The 21,895-nt window shown below is 38.8% G+C and overlaps 2 protein-coding genes across 2 annotated transcripts; both read left to right on the top strand.

Moving 5' to 3' along the window:
• The first annotated feature begins 1,516 nt into the window (after positions 1-1,516).
• On the top strand, positions 1,517-18,918 carry LOC140943406 (sodium channel protein 1 brain-like). Its single transcript, XM_073392485.1, has 24 exons — positions 1,517-1,541; positions 3,533-3,783; positions 4,472-4,620; positions 5,130-5,210; positions 5,709-5,837; positions 5,991-6,082; positions 6,413-6,610; positions 6,935-6,992; positions 7,701-7,845; positions 8,334-8,471; positions 8,885-9,289; positions 9,854-10,027; positions 10,509-10,856; positions 11,187-11,478; positions 11,891-12,249; positions 12,555-12,728; positions 12,816-12,926; positions 13,560-13,829; positions 13,986-14,039; positions 14,702-14,839; positions 15,339-15,452; positions 15,859-15,997; positions 16,219-16,350; positions 17,028-18,918. Exons 1-24 carry the CDS (start codon positions 1,517-1,519, stop codon positions 17,945-17,947), a joined length of 4,896 nt encoding a protein of 1,631 aa, XP_073248586.1. The 3' UTR covers positions 17,948-18,918.
• A 2,294-nt stretch (positions 18,919-21,212) lies between these two features.
• On the top strand, positions 21,213-21,710 carry LOC140943404 (sodium channel protein 1 brain-like). Its single transcript, XM_073392484.1, has one exon. The coding sequence runs from the start codon at positions 21,213-21,215 to the stop codon at positions 21,708-21,710; it is 498 nt and encodes a 165-aa protein (XP_073248585.1).
• Positions 21,711-21,895: the final 185 nt, after the last annotated feature.

The raw sequence follows: 21,895 nt of genomic DNA, 5'->3' as shown, positions 1-21,895 counted from the left end.
AATACTGGTCTTATAGTAAAAGGACGCTATCATGCCAATCGCCTATTGAAAAAGATACGCAACAATGCAACAACATATTATATCTGAAACTATTGTCTGCTGAAAACAAATCGAAGAGAAAAGGAAAGACTGTATGTCATAACAAAACTATAATTAAAGTCAGCATATTGAGCAGGGATGAATATTGTCATCAGTCAGAATATGAGTGCCCGTTTCGACTTAATTCAGTCACTTGCTTATATCTTATGTTAATTATGTTGTGAGTTAATGATGCTTAAAATGTGATCGTATACCTTCGTACTCCAATTTTTTTTCTCCGTTTTGGATGGATACAGCAAAGAATTACAGGTACGTTGTTTATCATTTACAAAATGTTTCCAGAAAATCTGGTTGAAAGTAAATGGGATACAATATTTTCGGTCTTCCAGCGGAACCTTTTCGGAAGCAATCGAACATCTGGAAAGGTAGTCCTGTTTTTACGGACGGAATGTTCCAGACGGAAATTTGTGTTCAATTTCTTGAAAGCCATCTTTAATTTGAGGCCTTCACTGTCGTTTTTCGGTAATGGAACTGATTTGTACAAATGGTAAATGCGATTCCAGGACGAAATTTACCAGTCTTGAATTTTGCTTACCATTTGCCCAAACCGTGAACCGACCTGTTTGCTCAAAACAATTAGTTCATGCTTCAGCTGTGCGTATGTCGAGATATCGAGCACTTGCAAAGTTTGGAGAGCACTCATAAGGCTTCCATTAGGCGAATATTCTAGCTATGATAAAATATAATTTTGCAATGGACGTTTTGATGATAATTGTTCGAAATACATGGAAACGACAGCTTTACGCCCAATGTGCAGTTAGCAGTATTTATTTCAATCGCACATAAATCCTCCTATTCTTCCGAAGCTTTAATGCGCGTTATAACATTTCTGACTATTTCAACTTTGCCTAAATCGCACTCCACAGTGAGTTCATATGTGTCAACTCGGGGAACACGCTGCTCGACTGTAAGGCTGCAGCTTTGGGGAACGACGAAGACTGTTCTATTTAAGAATTGATCGGAAATCTTCATAGACTAAGACGGTTCGGTTACTCTTTGTTTGACTAGCTAAATACTAAATATTCTCCAGTAAGCAGCCTCTTCTTCGTCTTCTTCTTTACCTATATATGTATATATTTTTCACTATCAAGAGAGACATACCGGAGATACTTTTGGGTGAAAAACAAATTCTTTATTGACGTGGAGGAAAGCCAAATTTGTGCCTTGTCTTTCTTTGAGGATAAGCAGAAGGCGAGGATACCAAGTTCATGGCTGAAATAATACAGCATGACGTAATGTTGAAATCAATAAGTTATGAGCCCGCAGGCAGGTAGAGGCTGTCAAAAATGACACGAGTTCGTCGATTAATTCACAGTTGTTGTTCACAGTGTTTCACATGTCCACAGTAAGTAAATATATTGGAGTTGGTCCCGCTGGTCGACAAGGGTAGAAACGTCATTTTTTCTTTTGCGACAACATGTTCGTAAAGAGCTCTCTCATAGGTTTGTATTATTAAAAGTTTTACTATCCTTCTGTTTTTCAAAAATTTATCACGTTCGATAAAAAGCTTTTTTTGAAGCTTGTGTTTTGATAGCAACAATTAATTCTTCCAAAAACCTTGCTACATGTTAAACTGTTATTTGCCAAATTAATTAAAACGAACATCACCAGATTCTAGGATCTGGCGAACAAATTTCATGTAAAATCTATTACAGCATACAGGCCATCCTAAGAATCCACTAATGGAAGTCTTTAATAACACAATCAAATCAAAATGAAATCTTGATGACTGTGATTACGTTGTTTCCTGAGCTCGATTAAATGTATTACAATATGTGGTGTTATTTAATGCAAAAAGAGACAATTTGAAAGAAGCAATTTATTCACCTAGCGTCAATTGTATAGTGGCTTCTGACAAGTGCAATATCCACCTTCTAGAATAACTTATCTTATGATAGCACAATTAGAATTATTTATGTTCCCCGTTTCACATAATATACACTTTTTATTTACACCTTCGGATTCCAAGAACACAGCCTTGTAACTTTAAATCGTTATCATTACTTTTACGGCTCGTAAATAAGTTATGTCTATGGTGGAAGTTTGAAGTTGTCAAACAATTTCCTTTGCAACAGACGCCGTATTTTACAGTGTAGACCATACACACGAATAATTTTCGTATGCGATCGAACATCGTTAAGAATCAGCAACCAGCACTTTTCTTCTACCTCTTCTCGTAAAACTTGCCTTGAGCACGGATGTTTGAGGTCTAGAGTAGCTCTACCTGCAGGTGGGAACCCATAAGTACATAATGTTCTTGTGATGAAATTTTAAAATCTGAAAACAAAAAACCGCAGATTTACAGCATTCTCGTTTGGAAAAATAGATTTTTTACTCCTAAGTAATGATGATTGATATCAAGACAGTTTTTTTTGAAATCGAACTAAATTCAATGTTATTTTACTCAATGATGTATTTTTTGGGGTGTCTAAATTCACTGTAGCATGGTTTGAGTTACTCAACTCATATTTCTAACTCGTATCATTTTTAAGACTGTTACCGCCTATAATTAGACGCAGTCAGCGATATTTAAATCTATTGTATTTTAGATGCTCAAGGATAATCTGCAGACATCATTATATATTTATTGGAGTTTTAAACACCTTTTACATTGATTGAATTCAATGTATATAGACTATCATATAGACTGCAATTAATTCATGGGAAACTATAATATATTACGTAAGATTTAGGTGGCCAGTGAGCCTAAAATCGGCCATACATCAATGAGGCCTAACCTTCCTCAATTATCACTTCTGTCAGATCACGGTCAAAGGGATCTTTGAAGGTTTCAGCTGTATCTCCTGTTCCTTTTGTTCTTTCATTTAGCAAAATATACTAAGGATTATTTATCTTTTATCGCAGAATGTAATGTCTGTGCAGCATCCGCCGCCACTTGGACTGAGCTGTGCTGTCCTCGTTAGCAGACAGTTTTTCTCACTTCTAGCCGACTTTTCTGATTGTTTTTAATATATATCTCACATGAAAAGGTTTGACGCAGCTTGATTACTATACACGGAAGTAGAACGCACAGATAGGTTCTCACCTCCTCAAAACTACTCAACGAAACTTTGAGTTCTCTTAATTTTCTTTTTTGCTCATTCTTGGCTATCCCTGGATGTAAAAGAAATTTTTTTCGCCGATTTTATTCTTCGTAGCTCAAACGCCATATCTGGTGAAAAAAATCAAATGTTAACATAGGCTGCCAGTGCAGTTGATCGCCAGACGATTGACGGTTTTATGTAAAAATCATCCATATCGTGGTGCTTGTTTCATTCACAGATCAGCTGCACATAAAAACAAGCCAAAGCTCCGTACAGTAACAAGTCCAAAACCCAAAGTTAGATCTAGACAGCCTTTTCCTGACCCGGAATCAACGTTGGGCCATAAAATTAACAATCGTTTTTTACCTTTGCTTTTATTGTAATTACAGGTAAAAACCCTAAAGAGGCCCAAACTAAGAAGGCAGACGATAAAGGGAAAGAGCAAGCAGATCCCTGCGGAGGAGAAACATGTTCGGCGCCGAGAGTTCGGTTTAAGACGGCGGACAATGATATGGACGGAGTAATTGAAGATCCGGGGATGGTTGCCGGTGAAAATTCGGAGAACAACAGCGTTGCAGCTCGGGTCCCTTCGTTTTATATTGGAAAACCGCTAGTGGATTTTGATGCAGGCATTGGAAGGGTGTGTAGCACATTTTCCCGTCCCGATAACTAATTTGCAGCAGGAAAGGATGAAATTGTTGTTCTAAAAATTGCAAAAAAGCGTATTCATTAATTTTCATTTTGTTTGTTACAAAAACTTTCTAGGAAAAACCCGATCTGCCGTGTTGTAGGCCGCTAATTGCCTTTCTCAGCAAGTGCACCGGCAAAATTCATCGTCATAACATCGAGTTTCGGGTTTTTACAGTTTATGACTCTTTAGTATGGTTGACCCATTACAAACTCAAAAGTGCAATTAATGGAAAAGTAAAAAACAAAAGGCACATTTCCTGTTTTAAAATTCTGTAATGCAGAAAAGACGGTCACAGCACAGGATATCGGGTACAGACTTCCAAGTTAAAACACCAGTTAATATACATTTTTCTCAGTATAACTGGTTCTATGAGAGTAAGAGGTTCAGTATGTTATGTTATTTACAAAACTGCGAAATGGGTTGATCTCATACCATTTATGACGTCATATTCTGTGACAAATATCATTACAAAACTTGCCTTAGGAGAAAAAAGCCCTCTAAAAACAGAATGTCTGGAAATAAAAACATTTAAGAAAATTTTAAGAGAACTGCTGTCTCGTTGCACATTGCAGAATGTTGAGTGAGTTACGCAACGTATCTACAATGTAGTACCTAAATGAATTTAATTTTCTTCTAGGTGCCTTGTAACCACACATTCCTTGTGATTCGTCGCCAAGGAAAATCACGCTCTGATCACGTGTACAGATTCAACAAGGCGCCTTCACTGGGTCTTTTGGAGCCTCTTAGCCCCATCAGGCAGTTTGCGATTAGTGTTGTCACTAATAGGTATCCTTTGAAAAGTTCAGCATGCTCTATCAAAATAACATGATCGAGTTGAACTGGTTTTATCATGCTTGCTACAACTTAACAGTATAAGGTTGCAGAGAGTACGCAAGGGTGAGATATTTGTTTGTGCCTCCCCTCAGAAAATGGTAAGAACGAAAGAAAAGGAAATACGAAGATTACAAAAAGATCAGGAAGAAAACATTAATAAACTACTATTACTATGACAACTACCATATTCTCTTATTCCAAAACTGATTCAAAAAGTCCCTAAATCTACTGTTTCTATAAGGTGCACACCGCCATTTATATCAGAGATTAACTAGACCCGGTTTGGTTTTGAAGGGGAAATCTTATCTTAGACCCCATTTAGTTGACCGAGCATAATTCCACAAGCGATCGACAAAGTTTCTCTTGGACTAAATATAAGAAATTAAGGAACAGAATCCAGAAAAATAAATGAATTAAAGAGATTAGAGAGTCAATGAATCCTTCCTTGACTGCAATTTGAGATATTTCGAGTCATTTGTTATTCTTACCATTCTGGCTAACTGCGTGTTTCTCGTGGTTGAAAGCGCACCGGAGGAAGCCGAGTAAGTGAATTAAACTAACAACAGAAAACCAATGAAAGGAGTAATGCTGGCTTTTATCGCGTTCACCACCAGTTCGTCGGTAGCTTAGACTACCGCTAGTCTAGGACGCCATGGGTTCGGGTCTTTCTCAGATTTTTCCTTTGTGACTTTCGTGACGTTACGAGATTAGTACCTTTCTTATTAACGTAACATTTTTTCTTTAATCTATCACCACAAAGGATTTATTCCGCGTTGCTGATCCTTTTTAAAGGATCAGTAAATTTCTCTAATACTCTTGGCAAACCCGGAACGTAATTGAACAAAACCATCTTAATGGATTATTGGGGTTGGAAAGGGCCTGAAGATCATATGGCGCGTCTACGTTATGTCTGGTCCAACCACGCAGGGTTTAACAACCTTTTCAGGCTCCTAACAAGGTTTTCGGGTGACCCTGAAGGGATCACAGATATGATCAGACTATTAAGTAATTGGTACGCTGATGAAACATTTTTCTTTTAGATACTTTTTCTCTGGAATATACACTACGGAGATGATTCTCAAGATTTTGTCTCGCGGGTTTATTTTTCATACGTACGCCTACCTCAGAGATGCCTGGAATTGGCTGGATTTCATAGTAGTAGTATTGGGGTAAGTTAGGTATTTGTAACAGAAAGTAAATCTCCACAGTTTGCACTTTTTTAGTGTTTAAAAACTTGAAACGAGAGACTAGAAGTTTATTGATGCCTTTGAAACTTGCAGCGACTTTTCTCTTTTAAAATGGTGAGGTTTTTCTTCCTTCAGATATATCACAGTGGCACCTAATATCGCGAACTTAACGGGAATCAGAACCATCCGCGTGTTTCGAGCTCTTAGAACATTTTCCGCTTTGAAAGGTAAGTCTACTGCAGTCGTGAACTAAGTAGCCTCTGTTAGTTTTCGGAGATCGAGAAGGAACCTTACACCCTTCTTCTTTATAACACCACGTTTGGCATCCTCCGAAAACCCCAACTCTCCAATTTCAACTGCTTGTTAACTGCAATCCAAACTGTGTATAATCGGTACTCTTTACAGAGGTATAGCGAAATAGCATTAAATAAGCCCTTAGAAAACCCCTAAATGTTTGATGCTTTTTAAGGAAATAAAACCGATTGGATATCTTTTACGATTGTGTATGCAAACACTTTTTCCATGCTAATAATAGCCAAATTACTTTGTCGTTGAAGGTCTCCGTGCGATGGTAAATACGTTACTCCGATCTCTGAAGCTACTGAGCGATGTCTTGGTTTTGTTTTTCTTCTTTCTCGGTGTCATGGCGCTTATAGGACTGCAGCTGTTTTCTGGAGAACTGAGGAACAAATGTGTCCTCAGCATTCCATTTGACAATAACTCTTTGAGACTACAGGAGCGGATTCTTAACGAAAGTAAGGCATTAATTGCAAGTTAGTTATAACTATTAACATAATATCATTCTTATTTTACCATCGTTATCGTCAACCTTTAACTTCGACGATTAAAAATTGCTAACTGGGTTTTTCATCAACGTGCGCTTACTTTGCCAATTATTACTGTCAATGAAGAATCCTTACAAGTGACACATACAAGTCAGCGAATAAGCCATGAGATTATTCACAGAACACGGCAAAGGGTAGCTGCCTTGTTTGACTTTCTCTGGACCTCTATGTTAATAAAAAGCATCATCTAAAATCTTAAGATCACTGAGGCAAGAAAAAGTAATTCATTTTCAGGTTTTTGGTTTACTTATGATGGCGAACCTTTGATCTGCGGGAACAGCTCCACCGCTGGGTGAGTATTAGATACCAAAAATTTTCAAAGAGTTATTTCCAAAAACAAAACCCCAGTTGCAAAACACTCATTGGCCGATAAATGAAAAATTATTCTTTAAATAAGCTTGAAGTTGACACTTGTCCAGTAAACCTTTCGATTCCACGTTTTTTTTTCAACTTTTGACATGGGCAAGTTTGGGAAAATCCGTCAACTCCGCAGGAAATAGCGTCTTTAAATTAGTTGCGAAATTTTGCAAACGTCTGTATGATGGGGACACGAACCGGTCCTACCATACAAACGCCTATAAATTTTCGCAACTTTGTGGAACTATATCTTGCTCGCTCAAAACGTATCATTTTCAACCTTGGCAATTTTACTAATTTTAAGGCGTTCTTTCCAGTGTTGTCGACCAGGGGCGGATACAGGATTTTTCTTAGGAGTGGGTGCACCACTAAAGAACTACCATTTTTACTGCGTTTAACATGAATTCTCTAACCTCGTCTCACGTTTTACTTCAACACCAATAAAACACAAAGTTTTGTTTTTGCAGAATACCAGTTGTATTAGAAAGCCGCAGGTCATCTCAGGGGAGGGGGTGCGCACTCCCCACACCCTCCCCCCAGATCCGCTTTTGTCGATGGATTTTCTCTAACTTGTCAATGTCAAAAGTTGAAAAACCGTGGAAAGGTCTATTCAGATAGTTTAAATATTTTGCATCTTATGTAGGTCTTGTCCATCCAACTACTCTTGTATGGCTCATGCAGGGCCAAACCCTGATCATGGCTACACATCGTTTGATAATATTGGTTGGTCACTACTTATGGCCCTACAGATACTAACAATGGATTATTGGGAAAACCTGTACGAGAAGGTAATCGAATCCATCTATATATAAAAGCTCTACAGTAAAACTGAAGTGTATAAAATGTTTAAAAAATGGCTTCGCGCCCTTTGCTCTCATTTTGACCTTGCACAGACCACATGTCTATTTAATTTGGTAACGTTGCTAAATGTTTTGAACTCTTTGAAATATTCAAGGGACTTTTTTTTTGCATAATTTAGTGAAATCACATCTTGTTTGAAACAATCACTCTCCCCTTTAGGGTAAGCAGTGACAGGTTACAGCTTATAAAGGGCAGCGGTATTTGTATGCGGCCTTAATCATTTGCCACATTTCCATCAAAATATTTAGTAATACTTTTAGTTTTTCTATGTTTAAGGTGTTACCGCTCTTACTACATTTCTTGGAGGTCAGAAAAACCTTAATTAGACCTGGCACCTTTTCCAAGCAACCAACGCTGCCTCTTCACAGTTCTCATTATTTAGAAACCTTAACCTTAGTTTCTGTTGTTCTCTCAGATTATCAGGTCAACGGGTGCAGTTTATGTGGCTTACTTCATTATTGGGATATTCTTCTGCTCTTTTTACCTAATGAACTTGGTACTGGCGGTGGTGTATTTATCATATGAACAGGAGCTGTGTTCCGACGAGAGAGAGGTAATAAATATACTGAACAAATTAGTAAGTTTCACAACCGCGAAATGGTTAGTGGTTGGTAAGAGATAATGAAACAAAAGTAGGATGCTTCATCGACTGGATTGACGATACAGTTGCTCCTTAAAAATATAGCCTATGAAGACATTGGATGTAATTACTTGTGAGGATTTGTTCATTACATCCAAACAGTAGCACGGTTTTACTTGAAATAAATGAAATACTCGAATTCCTGGTATGAATCGCAGCTATAGCTTGCGCCGATGTGTGCTTCGTTCGTTAACAGTCAAAAGAAACGACAGGCGAAAACGCGCGACGAAAGAACTTTTGAAAGCCTTGCATGGGCAAGAGCCATAGGTGTAGTTTCAATATTTGTTGAAGTCCCTTACCATCTGGTTTTCTCTTTAAACTATTAGAGAGAAAAGAGAAACCTCCTGCGACAAACTGGTCCTTCGTACCCGGCCGACAAGGAAACGTTAAGACGTCTCGTTCGTTTGGATGGAAGCTCTCCTCCAGCAGCAAAGGAAGAACTAATCGATAAAGCTCACGGAGCAAAAGGCAAAGAAAATGAAGGGAATCAGTGCCTATTGCCAGTTTGTGCACTTAGAGAGAGAACGGGGGTGAATGATGTGCAGTGCAATGTTCTTATGCGTATACGCAACTTTTTACAAAAGGTGCGACAGTGGATGTACGATATCACCTCTCATTCCACTTTTGATGTTATAATTGTCATTCTTATACTCTTAAACACTATTGTACTGGCGTTGTATCACCATGGTATTGGACCAGAGTTTCGGCACGTCTTGGACTCTATCAATCTAGTAAGTGTCATCATGACATGTTTTGTTCTTTGACATTGATTCTCTTTTGTTTCGGGACAGACGAGTTTCCTTACATACAAAAGTGTTTGAGTATCTTAGAGTGTCACCTTAACGGAAATAATTCTCGGAAATACTTTTAAACTGATGAACACCTATCTAATATACGAGCCTTTAAGTTAGGAAGGTTCTTCTTAAAATGTCGGCAGATCTAACCCGCTGGTCGTAGTTCAATGCCCACCGGCGTCAAAGAGTTCTTTTTTTCCTTGTGTGTACGTAATTCACTTTACTAAGACACTCGGTGCGATTTATGGGATATTTCAAATAAGTCAATTGTTCAGTCATATACGTCACAGTCGTAAAAAGCACAATACAGCATAATATAGCCTAATGATAGGCATTTGGCAAATAACTATGATGATTAGGATTTAAAGATTGACATTAACATTTACTGGCTCTTCCTATCATTGCGGAACAATATCAAAAAACTCCTTGCCTTATATAACACAGGATAACAGCCCCAAAGAAGTCGAGTTTTATTATATCTCTTTTTATTTTATCACGCAGGTCTTTACAGTGTTATTTGCGACGGAGATTGTGTTCCGATTGGTTGCAGTCGGACCGAAGGCGTTTATCCGCAGTCGATGGAACGTATTTGACACGACAGTTGTATCAGGAAGCTTGCTAGGTTACTTTTACAAGTCTGCCGAGGGACTCAGCATCTTTAGAACGTTAAGATTGGTAGGCGGTCAAATAAATCTCTCTCTTGAGTTCGACTTCGAGCCTTTTTCTATAAGCATGTTTCTTTTTCGTTTTTATATGATTACGAAGGTTGAATCAGAATCGGTATTAGTATCATTCTTCATCGAGATACATTGTGGAATTTGTCTACATTCTTTAAGGTTACTCCAAGTTGAAACTCATAAGAGAGCTTTGGAATCACGTTTACGGAATATGACATGGCAAGTTTTAATTCAGGAATTTCTCAAATTAAGAGATGGTAAAACACAGACCAAAATAATTTATGTGGATGAAGCTAACATGAAACAGTGATAAAAAGTAAAGAGGAAACATGGTCATGGGGCACAATTTGACTTTTTCCGTTTGCCGTGAGTGGTATACGGGATTCTAAATCTCTCTACCATAATGGTAGGAAATCGTTTGCCTGAGACAAAAGCGATTCAAATTGTACATATATGTTATTTGCCGACTTGCCTTGTAGGTGCGAGTTCTTTGTTTGGCTAAGTCGTGGAAGACGATGGAGAGATTGATGAGAGCCATTGCTAGAAGCGTTGAGCCTGTGGGTAATATCACGCTTATCCTTGGTGTGGTTATTTACATATTCGCTGTGCTGGGAATAAAGGTATTCGGTAAATCTTACACACCAGATAAGTTTGGTGAAGATGGAGTACCACGCTGGAATTTCAACGACTTTTGGCACGCTTGTATGATGGTTTTCAGAGTGCTCTGTGGGGAATGGATCGAGCCGCTCTGGGATTGCATGAGAGCGACAAGTGCAGCTAAGGCAACGATGTTTTTCCTTACGGTTCTCGTTGTTGGAAATTTTATCGTGAGTGGAAACAAATTTTTTCTTACCCTGTACTGTTAACGTTGCCAGTCTTTTCTTTGCATATTCATTTGCATCTTTCCAATTTTCTGTGTTTTATCCCTAAGTTTTTTAAGGATTAAAAAGCATGCGTACAATTGTCAGCAAGAGTGACGTAACTGACGAATTACTCTATGCATAGAATAAATGACGAATTTACAGTAGAAGCAACAATTATCAAGTTGTTGAAAAAGAAATAAAAAAACTATTGAACGATTGTAAGGTCGACGTATGTGCAGGAGAACAGCTTCACCTTTGATGTTTTTTTTGTTGTATTTGTTTGATGTTTTCCAGGTACTCAACCTGTTTGTTGCGCTTCTGGTAAACGCATTTGACTTTAGGGAAACGGATGCAAATGCAGATGCTGACACACTTTCAATGGAGAGACAATCCAGATGCGACATTAAACAGGCATTCAGAACACGGAAATCTCGCCTTTTTGTAGCGAAGTACCGCGAGCCTTTTCGCCTTTACGAGCTTCAGGTTTTAGAGAGCAGCCGCTGCTCAGACGAAAACACCGGGGGCTCACTGGCAATATGCGACCCCGAGCACCATGATGAAGAATCCGATGACGTTGCTTGTAAAAGTGAGGAGAAAAATACTTTATATAGATCACTTTGTAACTTTCATACTGTTGCACTGTTACTGGTTAGGAAATCTGGTGCCACATTCTTGCCAATCAACTTAACCTGGCTCCTTTATCCATTTGCAGTCAACTCCGATTAGAGCGGACACTATTGGGACCTCGAGTTAGTGTCCTTATTAGCGAGAGTCCGTCATAACGGCAGTCAGTCGTCTGCAATTTATTTTTGCCTGGGATTTAGCTGCTGTCCGTATTATCGGAGTGTCCGTTGTTATAGCGGGGTGGCCGCAAGTCGGTCGTGAACCCTACTTTTCATTTATGGGTGCCCAATTAAAGTATATGCCCTTGCTGATATTCTTTTTAAAAAAGCGTAGGGGAAAACCGTTCCATCATATTTCATTTCATTCCCTTTCAGGGAGAGACTTTGATGAAAAAGACTCAAATACATCAAGAGATATTGTGCGGATGCCCGAAAATAACTCGGATTATTCGCCCAGTGGCACACTGACCATGGGATGTAAAATTGAACCTGAGGATCGAGATATTCCTGAAAATGGCGCAAATTTGTCGAAACCGTTACCCACTCGATATATGATGGAGATCGACGACTGCCTGCCGGAACGCTGCGTAAACGTTGATTGTCCATTCTGGAAACCACTTTCAAAGCGTCATTTTTGCTGGCTCAAGTTCCGATGCAGAGTGAGAGTTTTCGTGGAAAAAAAGTACTTTGAATGGTTTATCCTTGCCACAGTGTTCATGAGCAGTTTTACTCTGGTATGTTCGGTTTGTTGACCGTTACCACTGCTGAAAGATTTGTAAGAGACCTTAATCAAAATTTATAATTCATCTTAGTTGCTAAAAAATATATATCTACGTGTCGCAACTGTTCATCAGTAGGATGCCTAAAATGCGTGCAATTCCACAATTGGTTTCGGCTCCATTAAATCCTATAATACTATACTATACTGTCCTTAAGGTATTAAGAGCTTAACTCAACAACTTTTTAATGACAAATATTTACTTATTCTTGGAAAACCTTATTGTGCAACTTCATTCCAAAACTGTTTCCTTTTTTGCAGGTTTTTGAAGACGTCCATCTACACGAGAAACCAAAGCTCGCCAAAACTTTGGAAATTCTCAACTTCGTGTTCGCGGCCATTTTTACCCTGGAGTTTATACTGAAAGTAATTGGCTTTGGACTTATTAAGTACTTCTCCTCAGCTTGGAACTGTCTGGACACTTTTATTGTTTCGGTAAGTTGATTTGAAGGAAATACGAAATCGATGTTCTTAGGATTGTTTAAGCCGAATATCTTATCTTTTTATACATCTTTTTCGTAGATCTCAATTGCATGCGTTTTTGAAAACAAGAACCTGGCTGTCTTTCGTTCCCTGCGTACGCTGCGCGCACTAAGACCTCTGAGGGCCATCTCAAGACTGGAGGGCATGAGGGTAAATAAGAGATTCTGTGCGTTTTTTCTCAGTTAAAAATATTTAATAAAGAGAATGTTATGGGAAAGTGTTTCACATGCCCCATTGATATACAAGACGACCCTTCTTTGGATGTCTTAATACGAAATAACAGAGTAAGGTATAGGAATTGGTGCCATAAGCCTGCGAAGATGAGCGTTTTAGAGCAAGGTTACTATAATTGTTTTCACTTTGTATGTCTGCTGGTTGTTAGTCTGTTTAAGTAAGAAGTAAAGAAAAATACTCAGCCAAACGTTCGAGAGAGGGTATTTGGTAGGATACAGTAATATTAGAATGTAACAAGCGAGGGAAATTTCAATTCACTTCGACTTACTTCGGGATGAAACATTTAGGGCTTGCGGTCTTTTGCACGCAGTTACTAGTGTTTTGATAGCCTAAGCAGTAATACAACAAGCCACAAAAAAGCCCATTTTTAATCTGAAGAGTAAGTATAGTACCTCAAGCATGTGCCTTAGTATAAAAAGGGGCACTGGTCTCCTTAATTCCCAAGGTATACCTGGGCACCCCTTCTGAGTTCAAATTACCAAAATATTAATAAGCCATTGGCTAGTACTATAAGAAGTGAATCTACAATCATTATTCAATTTCTTTTAGGTGGTAGTTAACTCACTCTTTGCTGCTATTCCTGGAATTGGAAATGTCCTCTTAGTTTCACTGCTCTTTTGGCTGATATTTAGTATCCTTGGTGTTCATCTCTTTTCTGGAAAGTTTTACAAGTGTGTGGACCAAGACAATGAAATATTACCCTTCAGCGTGGTCGCCAACAAAGAGGAGTGCCTCAGTCATCCTGAAGGATATCGTTGGGTAAACTCCAAAGTGACATTTGATAACGTGTTCACAGGCTTTCTCGCACTTATGCAGGTGGTGAGTTAATTTTCTATATTTCTCGGTAATTTTCCTCGATAATACAACCTAAACAACCTAGGAGCCTGTAAGGCGAAGCAAAGTAGTATAGTAGGGACCAAAGTACCCTCTTTTTTGCTGTGGAATCTAATTAACTTGGGGTGGAATACATTTCAGGCGACTTTTGAGGGCTGGATGGAAGTAATGAAGGACGCAGTCGATTCTACTGAGGTATGTATAGTACAGAAATCAACATTCGCGATAAAGAAACTTGCATATGCAACATTTTCTGTGATAAACATTCTGTGGGTATGTTAATAGACTAATAATGATAATAATAATAATAATAATAATAATAATAATAATAATAATAATAATAATAATAATATATTAATCTTCTCTCCTTGTGGAGCTTTTCAGGGATAATGAAACAAATAATTTAATGAAACTTAACATAACATGGTTAAAAATCCCAACTGGTAGGGGGCGAATCAGTTTGCAGTTTTACAAACGTGGCCGAGGATTTGGACACTGTACCACCAAGAACAAATCCAGCTAACAGTCAGGGCGGGACTCGAACTCGGGGCCTTCGAATTACCAGTCCAGCGCTCTAACCGCTCGGTCACGCTACCTCCTTTAAAATGTCGTTATGTTATGATAGATGTGCGTAAAGACACAAGACGAACCTCAGTTTATGATTCATATTCCCAGTCGCGAAATTTTGCAAACCAGACTAAACATTAACTTTAACGTTTTCTTTCAAGAAAACGCTTCAAAACCTTGACGGCAATTATTTGCCTTTTTAAGCAGAAAGGTTTGGTTCATCTCTTGCCCACACTAGATCTATTGGAATAATTCCTGGGGAAAACTAAATTGTCTGTTATGTGTTTCAGGTTGATATGCAGCCCAAGCATGAGAACAGATTAGTGTCGTACTGCTTCTTCGTTGCCTTCATTGTTGTAGGATCATTCTTTGTGTTGAACCTCTTTGTTGGAGTGATTATCGATAACTTTAATACCCTGAAAAAGAAGGTAAGGTACCTCAAAGTCTTCAAGTCAGTAGACAGGCAGATTAAATTAATAGACTTCTGTAATAACTGGAAAATCCCCCAAGCACAGGGGAAAATTTACCCAAAAACTGTTAAAATACTTCAGGATTCAACCCAAAAAATTCTTCTGTACAGGCCTGTCCCATTCATTTGCATTTCGCGCAAACATAAGCTTCCCTCTTGGTTCTTCTGTATTATCTCCCTGACCAAAAGCAGCAATAACTAGTTGCATGAGTCAAGGCCTGGGAATTCATCGAAAGTGAAAATTGAGCATCGCCATATGGTTGTTGTACGATGCTAATGTCATCTACATTTTCTTATACAAAGCAAGGTGGGCTCCCTGTGGTTGAGTTAGAAGATTGATGGGTCATCAGAACTTTTAACTGTAGATGCTCCATGCAATAGATGCCTTCAAAGTACTGCAATAAATGTACCCCATACTGTAATCAACGTCAAAACAATCTTTCGATTTTCTATCGTAGTATGAGGAACTCAACAGCATGGGGATGCTACTGACCGATAAACAGAGGAAATGGGTCAATTTTCTCAAGGAAGCTGCCAAAAAGAAACCCCCTAATCGACAGATTCGACCACAGGTATGTAGTCTTACCACCTCTCGAAATGTTCTCTCTCTCAGTTTTACTTTCGGAGGCGACCAGAGGTGAGACTGACTGGTACGTATAGTCTAGATGTTCCCTTGGTCGACGTGGAGAAAAAATTTAAGTAAAAAGCAAAACGTCTTCGCAAGGAACAGACAAATATTGGCACAACACAGAACATGTGAACACTTTTCAGCAAATGACAATCGAGACTGTATCCTTAGATCAGAAATTGTAGCTTTATAACAATCCTTGTTAACCTAGTCGGTGGAGGCTTCTTTATGTTGAAGACAGGTCATAATTTATCATTTGGTTTATTCTCATAATACATATGCTTGATTATGCAGAAACATTGGATGCTAATCACCGTGTGAACTTTGATGGTTAATTTTCTTGCTTTTAGGGACGATGGTGCGGTTTGTTATACGACGTGGTTTCAGGAGATAAATTTGAGGTGGTTATTCTTACAGTAATCATGTGCAACATGGTAATGATGACCATACAACACTATGGACAATCATCCCAAGTTTCAGACGTCCTTCATATCCTTTTTATAAAATGTCAACCTCGTTCTCTCCGACCCGGTTCTCTCCTACCCGTCCTTACGGAACGGGAGAGAGACGGGTAGGAGAGAGAACCTGGGAACGAGGTTTATAAAATGTCAGTGTCGGTCGTCTTCTCTCCTCATCCTTAAGATTAACCTTAAGATAAATTAGGTTAATGCAAGTTCATATGTGGCTTATTTCCCTTGACTGCTGTTTACGCCTGTCCAATTTTATTTTCACTGGGATATTTGTGTTAGAAGCTGTAGTCAAGATTATTGCACTGAGGACACATTACTTCAAGAAGGCCTGGAACGTATTCGACTTTATCATTGTTATCAGTTCTCTTGTGGGTATGGAATTTAAAACTAATTTATGCCACCCTTTTGCACACAAAAGTTTAGTCAGTGTATTTGGCAATAAAATGACAAACATTGTCCCTTGCATTCGAAAACACGTAAATAGTAATTTTGAAGAAAAGTCAAGTTGATAATTATAAAAGCTTGAAATTCAGGTACAGTTGTATGGTATACTATTTTTGTTTTCCCAAGGAATGATAATATAAGCGTGCATGGGGAGCAAAGGTGGAAAAGTGGTGAAAGCGCTGGGGCCGGCGTTCAAATCCCGGCGTTGACGCAATGTGCGGGTTGAGTTTGTTTCTGGTTCTTTCCCTTTCTCCAAGAGGTTTTTCGCCGGGTACTCCGATTTCTCCGTTGAGGAGAGTTTCAAAGGCACTCTTAAATAGGCCCTTTGCAGCTAGCCATTCACGTAGTACAGAACAACCATCTTGGAGAGCAAAAGTCGCACTGGGACAAAACAAATAAAAGCCATACATAATTTTAAATGGTAATTTCCTTTGCTTGTCTTATCCCAGTGCGAATTGTATCTCTCCAGCATGGTGGTTTTTTACCACGTGAATGGCTTGCTGCAAAGGGCCTATTCCAATTCCAACTGGAACGCAGATGTGTTCTTAAGAACTCCTAGGTGCTTCGTAGGTAAACAAATTAATTTTTTGGATTTAATTTGACAGATGTGATGCTTGATCAGTTTGATGCCAATCAAGGTGTAGTTAGCCCTAGTCTCCTCCGTGTCCTACGAATCTTTAGAATCGCCAGACTGCTCAGGCTAGTGGAATTCGCCAAGGGTATTCGTCAACTGTTGTGGGCTCTCATGATATCGCTACCAGCACTATTCAACATAGGCACTCTACTCTTCATGGTCATGTTTATCTACGCCATCATAGGCATGTCGGCGTTTGGTCACGTGAAACGCGCAGGTGAGTTAAATGACACTGTAAACTTCGAGACCTTTTTTTCTTCACTGCTGTTGCTGTTTCGTCTGGCTACTGGCTCTGGATGGAATGACATCATGGAAGCCTTGTTACTGGAACCACCAGACTGTGATCCCAGCTACCTCAATCTTCCCCATGGTAACTGTGGCTCGTTTGGTGCTGTGGTTTACTTGGCTAGCTACATCATAGTAGTGTTTCTTGTCATTGTAAACATGTACGTTGCCATTATTCTGGAAAACGTAAATCGTGCTCACGAGATCGAGGATTTCTGTATCACTAAAGAAAATTTTGACAGCTATTACGTATCATGGGGAGCCTTTGTTCTCGATGGAAAGCAGTACCTTCCAGTGGCTCAACTTTCGGAATTCGTGGCTTCCTTGGATAAACCGTTTATAATTCCCAAACCAAACTCTGAAATCTTGAGGGATATGGACATTCCGGTGCGATCAGGTAACCTAATATATTGCTTCGATCTGCTGAAAGCTCTGGTTCGGCGTGTTCTGGAAGAGCACGGTGAATCAGTAGAGGTGTTCAAGGAAATTACCGTGAGAATGGAGGCTAGCTTCAACAAGTCTTTCATAACCCAGAAGAGGATTTCCTCAATAAATGGGTCTACTAAGACTAAAATGCTTGAAGAGGTGTCCGAGACAATAACCTGACAAGTCAAGAATTGACTAAAGAAGGGCCAGTTTACTCAGCGAAAGAGCGTAGAGTGTTTGAGGTTATCAAACTCCTTGAAACGTTGTTATAGCAACAGTTTTCCCAATGTTGCCAGTCTACAGGTCCGAAGTGATCCCAATTCTCAACCTCGAGAATAAGTAGAAATATTTATACAAATACTTTGGGACCAGGCAAACAAGCATATCAAAAACGGTATTAGTCATTAATAACGCACAAACTAAAGATCATGTAAGTATGATCTACTCTGGTTTTTTAGAGTATTTCAGCCAGCTTCATTGCGGCGATGATCTAACAAATGCGTTTCCAACAATCAGCTCTCATATATTATTAATTGCGAAGATTAGTTTAGCATTTAACCTAAAATAAAAGGGTCCCTTGTTTTTTGTCCTTGAAGTTTATATAATTTTATTTTGCAGGGCGACTATATTTTGCGGAAAAAAGTAGAATTTGACAAACAAAGAAGTTTTATAATAGATGCGCTTCTTTCGTGTTACCATAAAATAATGTACCATTACAGGTTTTTTCAATATGAGAGTCATTACGGTAAGTGAGAAATTTAAATCATGTTTTGAAAAATACGGAGTGCAACACCATGCTGTTGGGCTGCTGTTTTGCGCATGCTTCTGTCTCAAATATATAAACTGTATAGACATCAAATGGCAAAAACCATTACCCGCTTACAACGATGGAAAAAGATAAATTAACTTCAACGTAGAGAATTCGACTTGCTATCTTAATCATTTGTTGCTATCTCAGTCAGAAAATCGTCGTGGCATACGTTCGGTTAATAGCGTGGCAGAAGAGAACTGAGAGAATTACTAGTTGATCTTAGTTTATATTAGTTTTGTGTTCCTTATTTTAATATTACCTACATATTGTATCGCTGTCGTCATAGCAAAGTATGTAATTTTGTTGGGCGAATAAATAACAGGCAAGCCTTTAAGGTGAATCTCTGATTCAGTATTATTTATATGTCAGGGGCGGTTTTAAAATAATATCACCACTATTACAACCAGCTTGTCTCCTCTAACATCTTAAAACCATCAAACACATACATAGAGTAGTATTTCTCATATTGTACCGAATGCAACATTCAATTCTACGAAAGGTGAAACGAAAAGAAAACAAAATTCTAGACCTTTTTTGTGCAGCGGCTACAAGGGGGGATGTGTGAAGAAATACAGTTTTAGCGTTTTCATACGCATTTCAATACTTTGCAGATTCCTGAGTTTATTTGTGATGACAGTGTAATCAATTCTTCTGATTTTCCTGTAAGTTTTTTCCTGTTTTCTCTTGATCATCATAAAAGGAGTTTCACATAATTCATAGAAAAGCTGATTGGAAAATTTAACCTCAACGCCCAAATGAACAAGGTAACCGATATGTGAAGTCAAACTGCCATTCAAGAGTGTGTTGATATGATATAGCCTTTGAAACAATTCCACATTTCTTATAAAAAATTTTAGAATAAAGTTAGCCTGAGAAAACAGCCGACATTTGGCGACGCTTTCACTTGTTTCCCCGCCGTATAACCTCTGAGAAACGAGCGAAGAAATTCCATACTGACGGCACGTCACTACCCAGATCTGCTTCTGATTGGTCGTGCCGCGAGGGAAATTTGATTAAACCAATCAGAAGCACTATTCAGATCTGGGTAGTGACGCGTCATCAGTATGGAATTTCTGTGCTCGTTTCTCAGACGTCATTTGGCGGGAAAACCAGTGTTGGCGTCGCAAAATGTCGGCTGTTTTCTCAGGCTAGAATAAAGTGCACGTTGAAAACGAACACGATTAACAATAATATCATTATTACCGAAATTCCGTGGCAGTAAAAAATGGAAATTGTAAAAACGGATAAGTTTTGACAACGTTTCACCTGGGTACGTCACTATCTATTGTCAGTTCAAGAAAATTCACAAAATTTATAAGATGACAGAGAGTGCTAATTACATATAGGGGGAATAATAACTAATTGCATAATACTAACCCGAGTCAGCGCAAATTGTGAATGCAAGTGACATAATACAGATACAAACAAAAGAAAAACTAGAGGAAGTGTCAAATTGTGATCAGTGATTGATTTGTTTATTCACGGCGGGTTCTTTCCATTGAATATGAAAGACTTTGCAGTGAAACCACGAGCCGCAGGCGACTGGTTCCTCTTGAGTTTTGAACATTTTATGACGTCATTTCTGTGGTCTGTAAGAGTGCAGACCATAGAAAATTGTGGTCGATTTGTTAACTGGAAATTATCACATTCACGGACAAAGAAACGACATGTATGTAGTCAAGGCTCCTTGTTATGTAAATATTCAGACCCAGTTATTTCAATCGGAGAAAATCAAAGAAACGAAAATCTTTATTCAGCCGTTATAAAAAGCTTTATGCTTTAAGAGTGGTCAAAAAAGGGTATTTTACACCTGCATCTGAGATCAACACTGAAATCCTATCAGAAACACCTACAGACTTAATTAAGCATCAACCACAGGAAATAATTACTCAGTATGCGGGATGAAACAAACCAGCTTCATGACCCCTAAATAAATATGACTTAGAGAGGCAAAAATAAGATTTACTCAGTCAAGTTTAGGATGCATTGTAGTCACCTAGCTACGCGAGAGATAGAATTAAAGAAAAACCTGTGTTTGTTTAAGCAAACTCGAAGACCACGTTTCACATTATCACGAGCTTTTGATTCGTATTTAGCCTGTCAACAATTTTTTTCTGATTGGCTGGGAAAATAGAGACCAAACAAGTTGCCAACAGGATGTCATTAGTTGAAGGGGGCGACCCACGATATTCATTTTAGCTAAGATTTCCCCAAGGTATAGACGAGCACCGGCTTATTCCAACATTTGTGAAACAAGGCCATCAGTTACTGTACGAGTCGCCGCGGTTGAAAAGATTCTCCATTGTGACGCAAAGGTAAGCGCTCTAGATTTTTACTAGCTCGAAATCATTCAGTATTTTTTTCCCTTTCACAAGTTATTTTTGATGTTGTAGTCTTCCACCCTTATTAATCTAACGGGTATTTTTTAATAGCAACATATGCTCATGCTGCCAGGCTCGAAATAAGTCCACAAAATCCAACAGAATTTTATTTCATCTTACACGATCAGACCGGATCAATCGATTACAATCGCTCGAAGACCCTCAAACGACTTACGCTCGCAAACTCATGCTCACACGAAGCATTTCGTTACGTGATCTTTACGTCATCTCACACCCTCCCCTACTATATATAATGTCTTCCAAGGCAGTTCTACCAATCTTTAGAATCGCCAGGTTGCTCAGGCTAGTGGAATTCGTCAAGGGTATTCGTCAACTGTTGTGGGCTCTCATGATATCGCTACCAGCACTCTTCAACATTGGAACTCTACTCTTCATGGTCATGTTTATTTACGCCATCAGAGACATGTCGGCGTTTGGTCACGTGAAACGCGAAGGAGAGTTAAATGACACTGTAAACTTCGTGACATTTTTTTCTTCACTGCTGTTGCTGTTTCGTCTGGCTACTGGCTCTGGATGGAATGACATCATGGAAGCCTTGTTACTGGAACCACCAGACTGTGATCCCAGCTACCTCAATCTTCCCCATAGTAACTGTGGCTCGTTTGGCGCTGTGGTTTACTTGGCTAGCTACATCATAGTAGTGTTTCTTTGCTTTGTAAACACGTACGTTGTTATCATTTTGGAAAACGTAAATCGTGCTCAACGAGATCGAGGATTTCTGTATCACTAAATTCTGAACCACGAGAATAAGTGGAACTATTTATGCAAATACTTTGGGACAAGGCAAACAATCATATCAAAAACATTAATCATTAATAACGCACAAACTAAAGGTCATGTAAGTATGATCTACTCTGGTGTTACAGCGTATTTCAGCCAGCTTCATTGTGGCGATGATCTAACAAATGCGTTTCC

Source organism: Porites lutea, chromosome 7 (genome assembly GCF_958299795.1).
Source record: "Porites lutea chromosome 7, jaPorLute2.1, whole genome shotgun sequence".
In the NCBI taxonomy this organism is placed as follows: domain Eukaryota; kingdom Metazoa; phylum Cnidaria; class Anthozoa; order Scleractinia; family Poritidae; genus Porites; species Porites lutea.
This window is presented reverse-complemented; position numbering and strand designations above follow the sequence as displayed.

Excerpts from the sequence above, each read along its gene's own strand:
- LOC140943406 (XM_073392485.1), top strand. The coding sequence starts at position 1,517 with ATGTTCGTAAAGAGCTCTCTCATAG. Across the intron at positions 6,611-6,934 it reads GGAGCGGATTCTTAACGAAA|GTTTTTGGTTTACTTATGAT; the intron begins GTAAGGCATTAA and ends ATTCATTTTCAG. Across the intron at positions 10,857-11,186 it reads TCGTTGTTGGAAATTTTATC|GTACTCAACCTGTTTGTTGC; the intron begins GTGAGTGGAAAC and ends GATGTTTTCCAG.
- LOC140943404 (XM_073392484.1), top strand. The coding sequence starts at position 21,213 with ATGTCTTCCAAGGCAGTTCTACCAATCTTTAGAATCGCCAGGTTGCTC.